At 44.8% G+C, this 19,104-nt stretch overlaps 1 protein-coding gene across 19 annotated transcripts in view; it reads right to left on the bottom strand.

Annotated features, from left to right (window-relative positions):
- LOC110522842 (receptor-type tyrosine-protein phosphatase S) overlaps positions 1–19,104 on the bottom strand; it is a 402,253-nt gene that overhangs the window by 190,581 nt on the left and 192,568 nt on the right. For all 19 annotated transcript variants that reach the window (XM_036939683.1, XM_036939692.1, XM_036939708.1 and 16 more), the window contains one exon: positions 16,087–16,228. In XM_036939683.1, coding sequence (XP_036795578.1) covers positions 16,087–16,228 — 142 coding nt within the window. The remainder of the gene's footprint in view (positions 1–16,086; positions 16,229–19,104) is intronic.

A 19,104-nucleotide genomic window follows, 5' to 3' on the forward strand; every position in this document is an offset into this window, starting at 1 on the left:
AGTGGGAGTGAAGCCAAGGAGCCAGCCAAGCCAAGAGAATGGAGAGATGCGTCATACATAAACACAGATACTGTATATACACACACACACCAGGCTTTCCATTGGCCGGTAATTGCCGGCTTTTGGCCGACAAAAATAAATGATAAATAAATAAATAAATTGCAGCCCTGGACAATTTGGCCAGCTACACTGCTGCTGAAGAGAGGGAGAGAAAGCGAGAGAGGAGCCTTGACCACTGATGTTGGGCGATTAGGTCTGGCTAGCAGTCGATGTTCGATGGGGTCGGACACCAAGCAGTTGCCATACCAAGCGGTGATGCAACCAGTCATGGTGCAGCTGTAGAACCTTTTGAGGATCTCAGAGCCCATGCCAAATCGTTTCAAGAAGAGGCGTTGTTGTGCCGTCTTCACCACTGTGTTGGTGTGTGTGAATCACGGTAGATCCTTAGTGATGTGGACACAGAGGAACTTAAAGCTCCAGACCCGCTCTACTACAACCCCGTCGATGTAACATAAAAAAAATATATATATTCTAATTAAAATTTAAAAATTAGCCGCCTCCTATATCTGTATAGCAGATGCAGTAGCCATCTGACAAGGATGAAGAAATTAATGTGGGTGTCGTAGCATGCTGCCAGCTCTCTGGGGCTAGGACTAAGCTTATTTTCATATACACAGGCTGTATATATATATATATATATACAGTGGGGAGAACAAGTATTTGATACACTGCCGATTTTGCAGGTTTTCCTGCTTACAAAGCATGTAGAGGTCTGTAATTTTTTATCATAGGTACACTTCAACTGTGAGAGACGGAATCTCAAACAATGACATAAGTTGCATGACATAAGTATTTGATCACCTACCAACCAGTAAGAATTCCGGCTCTCACAGACCTGTTAGTTTTTCTTTAAGAAGCCCTCCTGTTCTCTACTCATTACCTATATTAACTGCACCTGTTTGAACTCGTTACCTATATAAAAGACACCTGTCCACACACTCAATCAAATAGACTCCAACCTCTCCACAATGGCCAAGATCAGGGAGCTGTGTAAGGACATCAGGGATGAAACTGTAGACCTGCACAAGGCTGGGATGGGCTACAGGACAGTAGGCAAGCAGCTTGGTGAGAAGGCAACAATTGTTTGCGCAATTATTAGAAAATGTTCAAGATGACGGTCAATCACCCTCGGTCTATTTTAGTAAAAAAATTTTTTTTAAACAATAAAACAGGCTATAAAGCTTAACATATACTAGAGATTGAAACACAAGTGTTTTTGTAAATGAGTAAAAAAGTGTGTAATTTGGTCAATAGCCTTGGTTTGTTGATGGTACTTGGGTGGATGGCCTAATGGGTTACGTACCCAATGCATATGGATGACCGGTAAAATCTCTCAACTTGTACGATAAATTGAAATGTTCCCGGTCACTTGTCCTATGTAAAATGTTCCTAACGGAAACCCTGACACACACACACACACACACACACAGAGTACCATGCATGGATGCACTGACACACACACACATACAAACGTGCATACAGACACACACTTCTGTCCCCTGTACCTGAGGACGGCCTCTGTTAACAGGGGCAGGTTACTGCTCACATGTTCAGCCAATGGCCAATAGACAAGAACTTGAGGTTGAGGAAAAGAGAAGATGGTGCTTGAAGCATAATTTAACCCTGTTTCTGTATGGCTCCATGGCTCTCTGACTCTCTGGCTCCATGGCTCTCTGACTCTCTGACTCTCTGACTCTCTGGCTCTCTGGCTCCATGGCTCTCTGACTCTCTGGCTCCATGGCTCTCTGACTCTCTGGCTCCATGGCTCTCTGACTCTCTGGCTCTCTGGCTCTCTGACTCTCTGACTCTCTGGACACTCCAAGGGGAATCCTAATAGGTAACAGCAAAAGGCCGTGTCCCAAATAGCACCCTATTCCCTATATAGTGCACTACTCCCCTATGAGGGCTCTGGATAACAGTAGTACACTACTCCCCTATGAGGGCTCTGGATAACAGTAGTGCTAAATAGAGTTATGGTGCTATTTGGGACAGCCAGTGTGCAGTAGGCAGGTGGGTGGTTGGGGTCTGGAGGTCAATACTCCTCCATTCATACCTATTCCTATTCATACCTATTCATACACATTCCTATTCATAACAATTCATACCTATCCCTGCCTTTCCCTATTCATACCTATTCATACCTTTCTCTATTCATACCTATCCCTTTCCCTATCTATCCCTAGTCATACCTATCCCTATTCATACCTTTCCCTATTCATATCTATCCCTATTCATATCTATCCCTATTCATACCTATTCATTTTCATAAGATATCCCTATTCATACCTATCCCTACTCATACCTATCCATAATCATACCTATCCATAATCATACCTATCCCTACCTATTTCTATTCATACCTATCCCTATTCATACCCATTCATATTCATACCTATCCATAATCATACCTATCCCTACCTATTCCTATTCATACCTATTCCTTTTCATAAGATATCCCTATTCATACCTATCCCTATTCATACCTATCCCTATTCATACCCATTCATATTCATACCTATCCATAATCATACCTATCTCTAACTATCCCTATTCATACCTATTCCTTTTCATAAGATATCCCTATTCATACCTATCCCTATTCATACCTATCCCTATTCATACCCATTCATATTCATACCTATCCATAATCATACCTATACCTACCTATTCCTATTCATACCTATTCCTACATATTCCTATTCATACCTATCCCTACCTATTCCTATTCATACCTATTCCTATTCATACCTATCCCTATTCATACCCATTCATATTCATACCTATCCATAATCATACCTGTACCTACCTATTCCTATTCATACCTATTCCTACATATTCCTATTCATACCTATCCCTACCTATTCCTATTCATACCTATTCCTTTTCATAAGATATCCCTATTCATACCTATCCATATTCATACCCATTCATATTCATACCTATCCATAATCATACCTATACCTACCTATCCCTATTCATATCTGTCCCTATTCATACCTATCCCTGTCCATACCTATAACTATTCATACCTATCACTATTCATACCTATCACTATTCATACCTATCCCCATCCATACCTATCCCCATCCATACCTGTCACTATTCATACCTATCCCTGTCCATACCTATCACTATTCATACCTATCCCTGTCCACACCTATCCCTATTCATATCTATCCATAGCACTCCTCCCTTCCTGTCTAAAAGCTACCCATTATTACCTGCCTGTCCCAAAGCTACCCATTATCACCTGCCTGTCCCAAAGCTACCCATTATCACCTTCCCGTCCAGTGTCTCCCTGACACCGTCCTGTCCAGTGTTGACACCTTCCCGTCCAGTGTCTCCCTGACACCTTCCCGTCCAGTGTTGACACCTTCCCGTCCAGTGTCTCCCTGACACCGTCCTGTCCAGTGTTGACACCTTCTCGTCTAGTGTCTCCCTGACACCTTCCTGTCCAGTGTCTCCCTGACACCTTCCTGTCCAGTGTTGACACCTTCCCGTCCAGTGTCTCCCTGACACCGTCCTGTCCAGTGTTGACACCTTCTCGTCCAGTGTCTCCCTGACACCGTCCTGTCCAGTGTTGACACCTTCCCGTCCAGTGTCTCCCTGACACCTTCCCGTCCAGTGTCTCCCTGACACCTTCCCGTCCAGTGTCTCCCTGACACCTTCCATCAAACAGCTATATAGGATCACATGCAGTCTTATATAGAGGCACAAGTCACACACACACACACACACACACACACACACCATGTCCCAGGCCTGGATGTGTTGTGAAGCGCCCCTCCCTAATGCATGATAATGCACTTTTTCTTTCCCGGAGGAATACAGCGGGAATGATCATCAGCCACGCTCCGTTACTCCAAATCATTCACGCACGGCTTTAAGAACACATCGCTCACTAATACCCTGCCACCCCTGGGGCTGCAACTACTGCACCGCATCCACCGGTGTGGAGAGAGGGAAGAGAGGGAGAGAAGGAATGATGAGGGGGGGGGGGGGGGGGGGGGTAGAGATATAGAGGCAATGAGAGAGAGGAAGCAGAGAGATGAAGGATGTCCTAAAACTTGTCCTTCAGCCTGAGGGTGAGATGGGTAAGGATGTCCTAAAACGTGTCCTTCAGCCTGAGGGTGAGATGAGGAAGGATGTCCTAAGGCCTCACTCCTTCCCTCCCTGCGCTCTCTTTAATTTAATTTATTTTTCATCTGGGAGATTGGTGGCTAGCGCCCAGCTGCATTTGTGGCTGAAACTATCTGGGGGGTAGATTGGGTCCTGCTTGTGGCCCATAGTGGCCGGCCTTGTTCACAGTAAACTTCCAGGGGAGGGATGGGCAGCGTTCGTGGCAGGGCGGTGAGGTTGGAGGTTTGACTGGAAACCACATCATTCTCTCCAGGGGAGGATGGAGTGGGACGACAAGATTTTGAGCGTGAGGTGAATCATAGGACAGCACACCGAGCCAAGGCAGTGGGGTTATGCATGATGTTCAAAATGGCAGCCTATTCCATATGTAGTGGTCTGGTCATGAGGGTTCTGGTCCAAGGTAGTGCACTAAATAGGGAGCAATTTGGGATGCAGAGGGTTTCTGACTTTTTTGTTCCCTCAGTGTGGACGTGCGTGTGTGTGTGTGATGTTTGAGTGCATGTGTGCAGCCTATACAGGATAAGAACTGTGTGTGTGTGTGTGTGTGTGTGTGTGTGTAGCCTATACAGTATAAGAACCATGTGTGTCAGATCCAATTAAATGGGAATGGGTAGTGAATGGTAGAACAAACACCACTTCCTGGTTCTCCAGGAAATCAGCCAATTAACAGGCTGCCTGATCAAACAAGCCTGGTGGCCCCACCCTGCACCACTCTCTTCACTAATGAGCTCTCTCAGCTAGGAGGTTCAGAGAGAGAGAGAGAGAGAGAGAGAGAGAGAGAGAGAGAGAGAGAGAGAGAGAGAGAGAGAGAGAGAGAGAGAGAGAGAGAGAGAGAGAGAGAGAGAGAGAGAGAGAGAGAGAGAGAGAGAGAGAGAGAGAGAGAGAGATGGAGAGAGATAGGAAGACGAGGGAGAAAGTGAAAATACATGACAGATGGGAGAAAGAAATGGAGAGAGAAAGACAACAGAGAGAGAGGTCGAGTGACTAGCGAAAAAATTGTGGAAGGGGGGCAAGAAACCTGAGAGCCTGGGAAAGGCAAATCTAGACAGCTTCAAAATACCAGCACCTGTGTTTGAGTTGTCCTACGCCAATCTTTATCTTGTGTCCTTTACCATTTGTACATTGTTAAAACACTGTATATATATATATATATATATATATATATATATATATATTATATGACATTTGTAATGTCTTTATTGTTTTGAAACTTCTATATGTGTAATGTTTACTGTTAATTTTTATTGTTTATTTCACTTTATATATTCACTTTATATATTATCTACCTCACTTGCTTTGGCAATGTTAACACATGTTTCCCATGCCAATAAAGCCCTTGAATTGAATTGAATTGAGAGAGAGAGACGAAGAGAAAGAGAGAGAGAGAGAGAGATGAAGAGAGAGAGAGAGAGGAGAGAGAGAAAGTGAGCATGGCAGGAGAGAGGTCTTGGTCAAGGCTAGAGTGGAGTTTATTCAGGAACACTACAGGAAAAGAGGAGAGGTTTGGATTAGTTCCACCTGGTGAGACAAGGAGGGTGAACAAGATGGGAAAGAGGGAGCAGGAGGATGTGTGTGTGTTTGTCTTTGAGAGAGAGAGATGATATATGTGAACATCGTTACAACACTCTACAGTGTATAGCCATAATATGACATTTGAAATGTCTCAATTCCTTTGTGTGTATAATGTTTACTGTTCATTTTTTATTTATTGTTTATTTCACTTTTGTTTATTATCTATTTCACTTGCTTTGGCAATGTAAACATATCTTTCCCATGCCAATAAAGTCATTTGAATTTAATTTTGAGAGAGAGAGAGAAAGAGAGAGAGAGAGAGACAGAGAGACAGAGACAGAGACAGAGACAGAGACAGAGACAGAGACAGAGACAGAGAGAGAGAGAGAGAGAGAGAGAGAGAGGTCCAAAGGAATTAAAAACAGGATAGACAAGAGAAAGAAGACGAAACAGGGAACAAGTGCAGAAATAATAACTGCAGGTGTCTATAGTCTTCCCAAGGACTCCCAGAGGACTGGCTGTAGAAGGCAGATGGTATTGTATCTTAACCATTCAGCTCACTGTTCTGTTGCAGGGCAACAGCCAGGAGGTGCCACAAGACACATCCCTGACAGACTCGGGGCAGCACAGGAAAACTACTAGGGACAGGGCACCGCTTCTCAATACTAATACTATCTAGAGGAGCACAGGGGAATGTAGATACAGCAGGGGAATGTAGATACAGCGGGGGAGTGTAGATACAGCAGGGGAGTGTAGATACAGCAGGGGAGTGTAGATACAGTAGGGGAGTGTAGATACAGTAGGGGAGTGTAGATACAGTAGGGGAGTGTAGATACATTAGGGGAGTGTAGATACAGCAGGGGGAGTGTAGATGAGGCAGGGGGAGTGAAGATACAGTAGGGGAGTGTAGATACAGCAGGGGAGTGTAGATACAGTAGGGGAGTGTAGATAGAGTAGGGGAGTGTAGATACAGCAGGGGAGTGTAGATACAGTAGGGGAGTGTAGATACAGTAGGGGAGTGTAGATACATTAGGGGGAGTGTAGATGAGGCAGGGGGAGTGAAGATACAGTAGGGGAGTGTAGATACAGCAGGGGGAGTGTAGATACAGCAGGGGGAGTGTAGATACAGCAGGGGAGTGTAGATGAGGAAGGGGGAGTGAAGATACAGTAGGGGAGTGTAGATACAGTAGGGGAGTGTAGATACAGCAGGGGAGTGTAGATACAGTAGGGGAGTGTAGATACAGTAGGGGAGTGTAGATACAGTAGGGGAGTGTAGATACAGCAGGGGAGTGTAGATACAGTAGGGGAGTGTAGATACAGCAGGGGAGTATAGATGCAGCAGGGGAGTATAGATACAGCAGGGGAGTGTAGATACAGCAGGGGGAGTGTAGATGCAGCATGGGAGTGTAGATACAGCATAGGGAGTATAGATGCAGCAGGGGAGTGTAGATACAGCAGGGGAGTGTAGATACAGCAGGGGGAGTGTAGATGCAGCAGGGGAGTGTAGATACAGCAGGGGAGTATAGATGCAGCAGGGGAGTGTAGATACAGCAGGGGGAGTGTAGATACAGCAGGGGAGTGTAGATACAGCAGGAGGAGTGTAGATACAGCAGGGGAGTGTAGATACAGCATAGGGAGTATAGATGCAGCAGGGGAGTGTAGATACAGCAGGGGAGTGTAGATACAGCAGGGGAGTATAGATGCAGCAGGGGAGTGTAGATACAGCAGGAGGAGTGTAGATACAGCAGGAGGAGTGTAGATACAGCAGGGGAGTGTAGATACAGCAGGGGAGTGTAGATACAGCAGGGGAGTGTAGATACAGCAGGAGGAGTGTAGATACAGCAGGGGAGTGTAGATACAGCAGGGGAGTGTAGATACAGCAGGAGGAGTGTAGATACAGCAGGGGAGTGTAGATACAGCAGGGGAGTGTAGATACAGCAGGGGAGTATAGATGCAGCAGGGGAGTGTAGATACAGCAGGAGGAGTGTAGATACAGCAGGGGAGTGTAGATACAGCAGGGGAGTGTAGATACAGCAGGGGAGTGTAGATACAGCAGGGGAGTGTATATACAGCAGGGGAGTATAGATGCAGCAGGGGAGTGTAGATACAGCAGGGGAGTATAGATGCAGCAGGGGAGTGTAGATACAGCAGGAGGAGTGTAGATACAGCAGGAGGAGTGTAGATACAGCAGGGGAGTGTAGATACAGCAGGGGAGTGTAGATACAGCAGGAGGAGTGTAGATACAGCAGGGGAGTGTAGATACAGCAGGGGAGTATAGATGCAGCAGGGGAGTGTAGATACAGCAGGAGGAGTGTAGATACAGCAGGGGAGTGTAGATACAGCAGGGGAGTGTAGATACAGCAGGGGAGTATAGATGCAGCAGGGGAGTGTAGATACAGCAGGGGGAGTGTAGATACAGCAGGGGAGTGTAGATACAGCAGGGGAGTGTAGATACAGCAGGGGAGTATAGATGCAGCAGGGGAGTGTAGATACAGCAGGGGAGTATAGATACAGCAGGGGAGTGTAGATACAGCAGGGGAGTATAGATGCAGCAGGGGAGTGTAGATACAGCAGGAGGAGTGTAGATACAGCAGGGGAGTGTAGATACAGCAGGGGAGTGTAGTTACAGCAGGGGAGTATAGATGCAGCAGGGGAGTGTAGATACAGCAGGGGAGTGTAGATACAGCAGGGGAATGTAGATACAGCAGGGGAGTGTAGATACAGCATAGGGAGTATAGATGCAGCAGGGGAGTGTAGATACAGCAGGGGAGTGTAGATACAGCAGGGGGAGTGTAGATACAGCAGGGGGAATGTAGATACAGCATAGGGAGTGTAGATACAGCATAGGGAGTATAGATGCAGCAGGGGAGTGTAGATACAGCAGGAGGAGTGTAGATACAGCAGGGGAGTGTAGATACAGCATAGGGAGTGTAGATACAGCATAGGGAGTATAGATGCAGCAGGGGAGTGTAGATACAGCAGGGGAGTGTAGATACAGCAGGGGAGTATAGATGCAGCAGGGGAGTGTAGATACAGCAGGGGAAGTGTAGATACAGCAGGGGAGTGTAGATACAGCAGGGGAGTGTAGATACAGCATAGGGAGTATAGATGCAGCAGGGGAGTGTAGATACAGCAGGGGAGTGTAGATACAGCAGGGGAAGTGTAGATACAGCAGGGGAGTGTAGATACAGCAGGAGGAGTGTAGATACAGCAGGAGGAGTGTAGATACAGCAGGGGAGTGTAGATACAGCAGGAGGAGTGTAGATACAGCAGGAGGAGTGTAGATTAAGCAGGGGAGTATAGATACAGCAGGGGAGTATAGATGCAGCAGGGGAGTGTAGATACAGCAGGAGGAGTGTAGATACAGCAGGGGAGTGTAGATACAGCAGGGGGAGTATAGATACAGCAGGGGAGTGTAGATACAGCAGGGGAGTGTAGATACAGCAGGGGGAGTGTAGATACAGCAGGGGGAGTGTAGATACAGCAGGGGGAGTGTAGATACAGCAGGGGAGTGTAGATATAGCAGGGGAGTGTAGATACAGCAGGAGGAGTGTAGATACAGCAGGGGAGTGTAGATACAGCAGGGGGAGTGTAGATATAGCAGGGGGAATGTAGATACAGCAAGGGGAGTGTAGATACAGCAGGGGGAATGTAGATACAGCAGGGGAAGTGTAGATACAGCAGGGGAGTGTAGATACAGCAGGAGGAGTGTAGATACAGCAGGAGGAGTGTAGATACAGCAGGGGAGTGTAGATACAGCAGGGGAAGTGTAGATACAGCAGGGGGAGTATAGATACAGCGGGGGAGTGTAGATACAGCAGGGGGAATGTAGATACAGCAGGGGGAGTGTAGATACAGCAGGAGGAGTGTAGATACAGCAGGGGAAGTGTAGATACAGCAGGGGGAGTATAGATACAGCGGGGGAGTGTAGATACAGCAGGGGGAATGTAGATACAGCAGGGGGAATGTAGATACAGCAGGGGGAGTATAGATACATTGTATATGTGTGTGAGTTTTCTATCAGTCCCTTGTCCTTTGCCAAAAGTCCTACATCTGCAAATCCTTAGCCTATAGTCCCCTATGTCCCCTGACTCCTACAGTCCCCTTATATCTCCTGACTCCTACAGTACCCTTATATCGCCTGACCCCTATATGTCCTGACCCTTATAGTCCCCTGACCCCTATAGTCCCCTATATCTCCTGACTCCTATAGGCCCCTATATCTCCTGACTCCTATAGTCCCCTTTACCGGGACAGATGGCAGCAGTGGAAAGAGGGGGAGATGGAGGAACAGAGAGAGAGACAGATAGAGACGGGGAGAGAGGGAGAAAGGGAGGGAGACAGGGAGAGCAAGAGACAGAGAGACAGACAGACAGAGACAGAGAGAGAGAGAGACAGACCGACAGAGACAGTGAGAGACAGGCAGAGACATAGAGAGATAGACAGACAGACAGAGACAGAGACAGAGAGAGAGACCGACAGAGAGAGACAGAGACAGAGAGAGACAGAGAGAGACAGAGAGAGACAGAGAGAGACAGAGAGAGAGACAGAGACAGAGAGAGACAGAGAGAGACACAGACAGACAGAAAAAGGGGGAGGTGGAGGGGAGTGTGTGAGCGTCAACAACAGGCACACATTTTGATAAAGATTCAATAAATACTATTTCAGCACAGTTGGTGACCACTCTTCCATCTTTCATAACCAATCCATAATATCTCCCTCTCTCTCCACCACCACTCTTCTCCTCCGCCCTCCTACCTCCCTTTTGCATCAGTGAATACAGTAAAAACAAATGTGATAAAATAGAGAATCCTGTTGGGATAGAATGTCTATACACTCCTCTCTGAATGGTGAATTAAATATAGTTGCGTTGCAGAATGACGCATGATAGACCAGGAAGTGCCCACTGTGATATGCATCTGCCACGGTCGCCCACAAAGACTGGCGTAGGATCAGCGTTCCTCATGTCCAAGTTTGTTTTGAGCATAACGGCCAGTAGTTAGTATACACGTGGAAACATCCTGACTGCAAGGGATGTAGCCTATGCATCCAATAGAGGGTTACAGGTAAGCTACATTATAAAGAGCTCGAACAGGGGTCTCCAGCAGGTCAATTGCAAGCTACCAGTAGCTCGCTGCCAACCTATGAGTAGCTCCCCAAACAATCCTGAAAGTGCACACACGTGTTCCACCGCAAAATGTCATAAAGAAATCTCACAAGTATCAGATACCGCAAACTCCCAGCTACTATCTAATCAACGCAACATTGATGTTATCCCACCCCTGGTTAGCCACTATTGGCTTAAAAAGCCAAACCTGACACAATATATGGAAATTAATTTCCAGCAATATTGCACCTGTCTGTGTGGTGCGTGCGTTTGTCCATCACTCCATGTGTAACCATCTTGTGGTTTGACAGAAATACTTTCCCCAAAACCTTCTCAATTAAATATTAACTGTAAAGTAGGCTTACCTGACAGAAGTATGTCATGAGTAATTATTTCATTTGTATCTATTATTTAGATCAAACTTTGCCATGAAATGAGCAGCAGCAGTACAGACCACCACATTAGAGGACACATTCCTAACTCGCTAGATGGCAATTAAAGGGCCAGATGTGTAAAACTTCTTAAGGCTAGGGGGCAGTATTCGGAAGTTTGGATGACTGACGTGCTCAAAGTAAACTGCCTGTTACTCAGGCCCAGAAGCCAAGTTATGCATATAATTGGTAGTATTGGATAGAAAACACTCTGAAGTTTCTGTTAAACTTCTTAAGGTTGAGGGCAGCATTGAGTAGCTTGGATGAATAAGGTACCCAGTGGTGCCCAGAGTAAACTGCCTGCTACTCTGTCCCAGATGCTAATATATGCATATTATTAGTAGTATTGGATAGAAAACACTGAAGTTTCTCAAACTGTTTGAATGATGGCTGTGAGTATAACAGAACTCATATGGCAGGCAAAAACATAAGAAAAAAATCCAACCTGGAAGTGGGAAATCTGAGGTTGGTCGATTTCAACTCAGCCCCTATTGAAGATACAGTGGGATATTGGTCATCTTGCACTTCCTAAGGCTTCCACTAAATGTCAACCGTCTTTAAAAACTTGTTTGAAGCTTCTACTGTGAAGGGGGGCTGAATGAGAGGGGAATGAGTCAGAGGTCTGCCAGCAGTCACGCGCTGGTCACGCGCAGTCACATGAGAGGTATCTCCCGTTCCTTTGCTTTTCTGAAGACAAAGGAATTCTCCAGTTGGAATATTATTGAAGTTTCATGTTAAAAACAACCTAAAGATTGATTCTATCGTTTGACAAGTTTCTACGGACTGTAACGGAACTTTTTGACATTTAGTCTGCAACTAGTGAACGCGCTTCGTGAGTTTTGATTTGTTTACCAAACGCGCTAACAAAAGAAGCTATTTGGACATAAAAGATTAACTTTATCAAACAAATCAAACATTTATTGTGGAACTGGAATTCTTGGGAGTGCATTCTGATGAAGATCATCAGAGGTAAGTGAATATTTATAATGTTATTTCTGACTTCTGTTGACTCCAACATGGCGGATATATGTATTTGTTGTCTGAGCGCCGTACTCAGATTATTGCATGGTTTGCTTTTTTGCTTTTAGCTTTTTTGAAATCTGACACAGCAGTTGCATTAAGGAGAAGTATATCTTTAATTCCATGCATAACACTTGTATTTTCATCAACATTTATGATGAGTATTTCTGTAAATTGATGTGGCTCTGCTAAATCACCAGATGTTTTTGGAACTACTGAACATAACGCACCAATGTATACTGAGATTTTTTTATATAAATATGAACTTTATCAATCAAAACTTACATGTATTGTGTAACATGAAGTCATATGAGTGTCATCTGATGAAGATCATCAAAGGTTAGTGATTCATTTATCTCTATTTCAGATTTTTGTGACTCCTCTCTTTGGCTGGAAAAATGGCTGTGTTTTTCTGTGAATAGGTGCTGACCTAACATAATTGTTTGTGGTGCTTTCGCTGTAAAGCCTATTTGAAACCGGACACTGTGGTGGGATTAACAACAAGATTACCTTTAAAATGGTATAAAATACTTGTATGTTTGAGGAATTTTAATTAGGAGATTTCTGTTGTTTTGAATTTGGCGCCGTGCACTTTCACTGGCTGTTGTCATATCGAATCCCGTTAAAGGGATTTCCGCCCTAAGAAGTTTTAACAGTTAAAACTGTTAAAATAATGTCTGTGAGTATAACAGAACTGATATGGCAGGCAAAAACCCGAGAAGAATCCATCACAAAATGTGTTTTTGAGGTCACAGGCCATTCCAATACTTGTCTATGAGATATTCAAAGGAATTCCTCCCAGATTGCAGTTCCCATGGCTTCCGCTAGATGTCAACAGTCCTTAGAAAGGGTTTCAGGCTTGTTTTTTTTTAAATGTGCTAGTAGTTGTAGCTTTTCAAGTTGTCTCTCATTAGGACTGTAGTCTTGTGGCGCGCGTGGATGAGGGCTTCGTGATTTATCTCTGGTATTGAACTTACTACATTCCGTCTTATATTTGATAGTTTATTTACATATTAGGGTACCTGAGGATTGATTCGAAATGTTGTTTGACTTGTTTGGATGAAGCTTACTGGTAACTTTTGGGATTTCTTTGTCTGCATGTTGAATGGGTGGATTACTGAATCAAACGTGCCAACTAAACTGACTTTTTTGGGATATTAAGAAGGACTTTATCAAACAAAAGGACCATTTGTTATGTAGCTGGGACCCTTGGGATTGCAAACAGAGGAAGATCTTCAAAGGTAAGTGATTAATTTGATCGCTATTTCTGATTTTTGTGACGCCTCTGCTGGTTTGGAAAATGTTTTTAATGCTGGGGTATGCAGGGCGCTGTCCTCAGATAATCGCATGTTATTTATTTATTTATTTTATTTTACCTTTATTTAACCAGGTAGGCAAGTTGAGAACAAGTTCTCATTTACAATTGCGACCTGGCCAAGATAAAGCAAAGCAGTTCGACAGATACAACAACACAGAGTTACACATGGAGTAAAACAAACATACAGTCAATAATAAAGTATAAACAAGTCTATATACAATGTGAGCAAATGAGGTGAGAAGGGAGGTAAAGGCAAAAAAGGCCTTGGTGGCAAGGTAAATACAATATAGCAAGTAAAACACTGGAATGGTAGTTTTGCAATGGAAGAATGTGCAAAGTAGAAATAAAAATAATGGGGTGCAAAGGAGCAAAATAAATAAATAAATTAAATACAGTTGGGAAAGAGGTAGTTGATAGGGCTAAATTATATGTGGGCTATGTACAGGTGCAGTAATCTGTGAGCTGCTCTGACAGTTGGTGCTTAAAGCTAGTGAGGGAGATAAGTGTTTCCAGTTTCAGAGATTTTTGTAGTTCGTTCCAGTCATTGGCAGCAGAGAACTGGAAAGAGAGGCGGCCAAAGAAAGAATTGGTTTTGGGGGTGACAAGAGAGATATACCTGCTGGAGCGTGTGCTACAGGTGGGAGATGCTATGGTGACCAGCGAGCTGAGATAAGGGGGGACTTTACCTAGCAGGGTCTTGTAGATGACATGGAGCCAGTGGGTTTGGCGACGAGTATGAAGCGAGGGCCAGCCAACGAGAGCGTACAGGTCGCAATGGTGGGTAGTATATGGGGCTTTGGTGACAAAACGGATTGCACTGTGATAGACTGCATCCAGTTTGTTGAGTAGGGTATTGGAGGCTATTTTGTAAATTACATCGCCAAAGTCGAGGATTGGTAGGATGGTCAGTTTTACAAGGGTATGTTTGGCAGCATGAGTGAAGGATGCTTTGTTGCGAAATAGGAAGCCAATTCTAGATTTAACTTTGGATTGGAGATGTTTGATATGGGTCTGGAAGGAGAGTTTACAGTCTAACCAGACACCTAAGTATTTGTAGTTGTCCACGTATTCTAAGTCAGAGCCGTCCAGAGTAGTGATGTTGGACAGGCGGGTAGGTGCAGGTAGTGATCGGTTGAAGAGCATGCATTTAGTTTTACTTGTATTTAAGAGCAGTTGGAGGCCACGGAAGGAGAGTTGTATGGCATTGAAGCTTGCCTGGAGGGTTGTTAACACAGTGTCCAAAGAAGGGCCGGAAGTATACAGAATGGTGTCGTCTGCGTAGAGGTGGATCAGAGACTCACCAGCAGCAAGAGCGACCTCATTGATGTATACAGAGAAGAGAGTCGGTCCAAGAATTGAACCCTCTGGCACCCCCATAGAGACTGCCAGAGGTCCGGACAACAGACCCTCAGATTTGACACACTGAACTCTATCAGAGAAGTAGTTGGTGAACCAGGCGAGGCAATCATTTGAGAAACCAAGGCTGTTGAGTCTGCCGATGAGGATGTGGTGATTGACAGAGTCGAAAGCCTTGGCCAGATCAATGAATACGGCTGCACAGTAATGTTTCTTATCGATGGCGGTTAAGATATCGTTTAGGACCTTGAGCGTGGCTGAGGTGCACCCATGACCAGCTCTGAAACCAGATTGCATAGCAGAGAAGGTATGTTGAGATTCAAAATGGTCGGTAATCTGTTTGTTGACTTGGCTTTCGAAGACCTTATGCTTTCACCGTAAAGCCTTTTTGAAATCTGACAACGCGGTTGGATTAACAAGAAGCTAAGCTTTTAATGTTTAATATTACGATTTTTGTATTTTGAATTTTGCGCTCTAAAATTTCACCAGATGTTATTGAGGTGGGTTGCTAGCGTCCCACCTAGCCCAAAGAGGTTATTAAGGGGGAATTACACAAAACAAATCTAAATGTGTTAGTTTTCTTCCATACCCTTTAGGTCTTCAGATGTGATTTAAGCATCGACATCCAATTCTGTTGTTTCTCTATAAACAATTGTAATTTTGAGAGTGAAAATATACAAAAATATATAAAAATCTAACGGAACATAATTTGGGAAAACACAAAACAAAATTTGGGAAACAAATCTCAGATTTTATAGAACCCCATTTAGAGTTGTTAATTAACCGTTATTTTACCAGGTATATCGACAGAAAACATTGTGCACTACTGTCTCTTGTACACTAAGGACCTAGGGAAAAGTTGCAGAGAAGAAGAGAAGAATGTGACTATTTGAAAGCTAGAGAAAAAATACTATGTGACTCGTGATATGTTTCATTTTTTTAAATTAGCTCACATGCTAGAAAAGGTTAGAGACCCCTGAGCTAGAAGGTACTAGTACAAGGAACAAACATCTATGCGTGAAGCTGGCTGAGAATATTGGTGCAGTGAGCAATCAACACTATATATTGCAAGACTATTGGACAATGGACTCCATTGGTCCATTGGTCAGGACCTCATCATTAGGCTCCATCGAGTGACTCACCTCTGATTATGGACAGCTTGGCGTTAACGTTGACCTCACCCTCGCTATTTTCCGCCACGCACTCGTAGATGTTCTCGTCCCGCGGCGCTCGTAGAGGCTGGATCCGAAGGACGGCGCCGGCACCCTCATCGAACTCTATAGTCTGTGTCAGAGAGAAAGGGCAACGTTATAGTGATCTGTTTTTGAGTTAAAGACAACCTAACTATTCTTCTAGGAGCTAGACTCCTCAACTAGCTCCTAGGGGCACCTTCATTTCACATACTGTATACCATTTTATCCACTGCAAAGCTTCAGAATATGAGCCAGGACATCGCTATGCTAGTCCAGTGGCCAAGTCTTCAGAAAAGGTCACCATGGAATAAGGTTAGTTTTGAAGTTTAACGTTTTCAAAATGTTCAAAGCCATCCATTAGGACAATTATGATTCGAAATAAGTACCTTTGCAGAGTATAAACCCTCATTCTCAGCAATGTCAACTAATAATCATAACTTAACTGTCAGTGTGCTCATATTGTACTCATAGATCACGCTACACATGTGATTTTACATGTGATTTTACATGTGATTTCCATAATATATAACAAAGAGAACACATGTATGGATAGATGTGGGTGACCAAGTGAAGTGGTGTGTGTGTAACAGTACAAATTTAGACCGTCCCCTCGCCCATACCCGGGCGCGAACTAGGGACCTTCTGCACACATCAACAGTCACCCTCGAAGCATCGTTACCCATCGCTCCACAAAAGCCGCGGCCCTTGCAGAGCAAGGGGAACTACTACTTCAAGGTCTCAGAGCAAGTGACGTGACTGATTGAAACGCTATTTAGCGCCCACGCTAACTAAGCTAGCCGTTTCACATCCGTTACACTCACCCCCCTTTTGACCTTCCTCCTTTTTCCGCAGCAACCAGTAATCCGGGTCAACAGCATCAATGTAACAGTACAAATTTAAACCGTCCCCTCGCCCATACCCGGGCGCGAACTAGGGACCTTCTGCACACATCAACAGTCACCCTCGAAGCATCGCTCCACAAAAGCCGCGGCCCTTGCAGAGCAAGGGGAACTACTACTTCAAGGTCTCAGAGCAAGTGACGTCACTGATTGAAACGCTATTTAGCGCCCACGCTAACTAAGCTAGCCGTTTCACATCCGTTACATGTGGAGGTGCCTGTTGTCAGCCGAACAATTCAGCGTCGAGTCATGATGAATCTCAAGGCTACAGCGCTAATGAGGAAACAGCACCGTGACTGAGTCCAGATCAATATCAAAGCAAAAGCTGCTGGAGGGGAAATGCAACGATTTCGAACCTTCATAAAATGACTTTTTAAAAGCAAGGAAATAGCAATCATTGGATCCACAGTTCAATCGTTTTTTTCTCAGTCTTAGCGGAAGAGAATGCAAAACAGTAATGTACCTGTCCTGTACTCTCCTGTGTTTGTCTTGTACTGTCCTGTACTGTCCTGGACTTGTCCTGTACTGGCCTAGTCCTGTACTGGGCTTGTCCTGTACTTGTCCTGTTATTTCCTGTACGTGTCCTTTTCTTTCCTGTACGTGTCCTGTTCTTTCCTGTACTTGTCCTGTACTGTCCTGTACTGTCCTGTATTTGTCCTCTACTTGTCCTGTCTTGTACTTGTCCTGCACTGTCCTGTATTGTCCCAGATTTGTCCTGTATAGATCTGTCCTGTATTTGTCATCTCAGGGAACTTGTCCTGTACCTGTCTTGTCTGGACTTGACCTATTCTGTACTTGTCCTGTCCTGTACATGTCCTGTACGGCTCTGTACCTGTCCTGTACTGCTCTGTATTTGTCCTGTACTTGTCCTCTACTGTACTTGTCCTGTATTTGTCTTGTACTCTCCTGTACTTGTCCTGTTCTGTACTTGTCCAGTTCTTACTTGTACTGTACTCTCATCTATGTGTCTTGTAATGTACTTGTCCTGGACATGTCCTGGCCTTGTCCTGGACTTGTCCTGGATTTTTTCTGTTCTTTCCTGTACTTGTCTTGTACTGTCCTGTACTTGTCCTGTACTGTCCTGTACTGCTCTGTATGTCCTATACTGTACTTGTCCTGTACTGCCCTGTATTTGTCCTGTACTGTACTTGTCCTGTACTGTCCTGTAATTGTCCTGTCCTGTACTTGTCTTGTACTGCTCTGTATTTGTTCTGTACTGTCCTGTACTTATCCGGTACAGTCCTGTATTGTCCCCGATTTGTCCTGTATAGATCTGTCCTGTATTTGTCATCTCAAGGAACTTGTCCTGTACCTGTCTTGTTCTGTACATGTCCTGTACGGCTCTGTACTTGTCCTGTACTTGTCCTGTACTGCTCTGTATTTGTCCTGTACTGTCCTGTACTGCTTTGTATTTGTCCTGTACTGTATGGTACTGTCCTATCCTGTACTTGTCCTGTACTGCTTTGTATTTGTCCTGTACTGTACTTGTCCTGTACTGTATGGTACTGTCCTATCCTGTACTTGTCCTATACTGTACTGTCTTGTGTTTGTCCTGCACTGTCATGTATTGGCCTGTATTTGTCATCTCAAGGAACTTGTCCTGCACTGGTCTTGTTCTGCACTTCTCCTGTCCTGTACTGGCCTTGTCCTGTACTGGCCTTGTCCTGTCCTGTATTTGTCCTGTCCTGTATTTGTCCTGTACTGGCCATGTTCTGCACTTGTCCTGTCCTGTACTGTCCTTGTCCTGTACTGGCCTTGTTCTGCACTTGTCCTGTCCTGTACTGTCCTTGTCCTGTACTGGCCTTGTCCTGTCCTGTACTGTCCTTGTCCTGTACTGGCCTTGTCCTGTACTGTATTTGTCCTGTCCTGGCCTTGTTCTTCACTTGTCCTGTACTGGCCTTGTCCTGTACTGTATTTGTCCTGTACTGGCCTTGTTCTGCACTTGTCCTGTACTGGCCTTGTCCTGTACTGTCCTTGTCCTGTATTTGTCCTGTACTGGCCTTGTCCTGTACTGTACTGTCCTTGTCCTGTATTTGTCCTGTACTGGCCTTGTGCTGTCCTGTACTGT

This window comes from Oncorhynchus mykiss, chromosome 1 (assembly GCF_013265735.2).
Source record: "Oncorhynchus mykiss isolate Arlee chromosome 1, USDA_OmykA_1.1, whole genome shotgun sequence".
NCBI classification, from domain to species: Eukaryota; Metazoa; Chordata; class Actinopteri; order Salmoniformes; family Salmonidae; genus Oncorhynchus; species Oncorhynchus mykiss.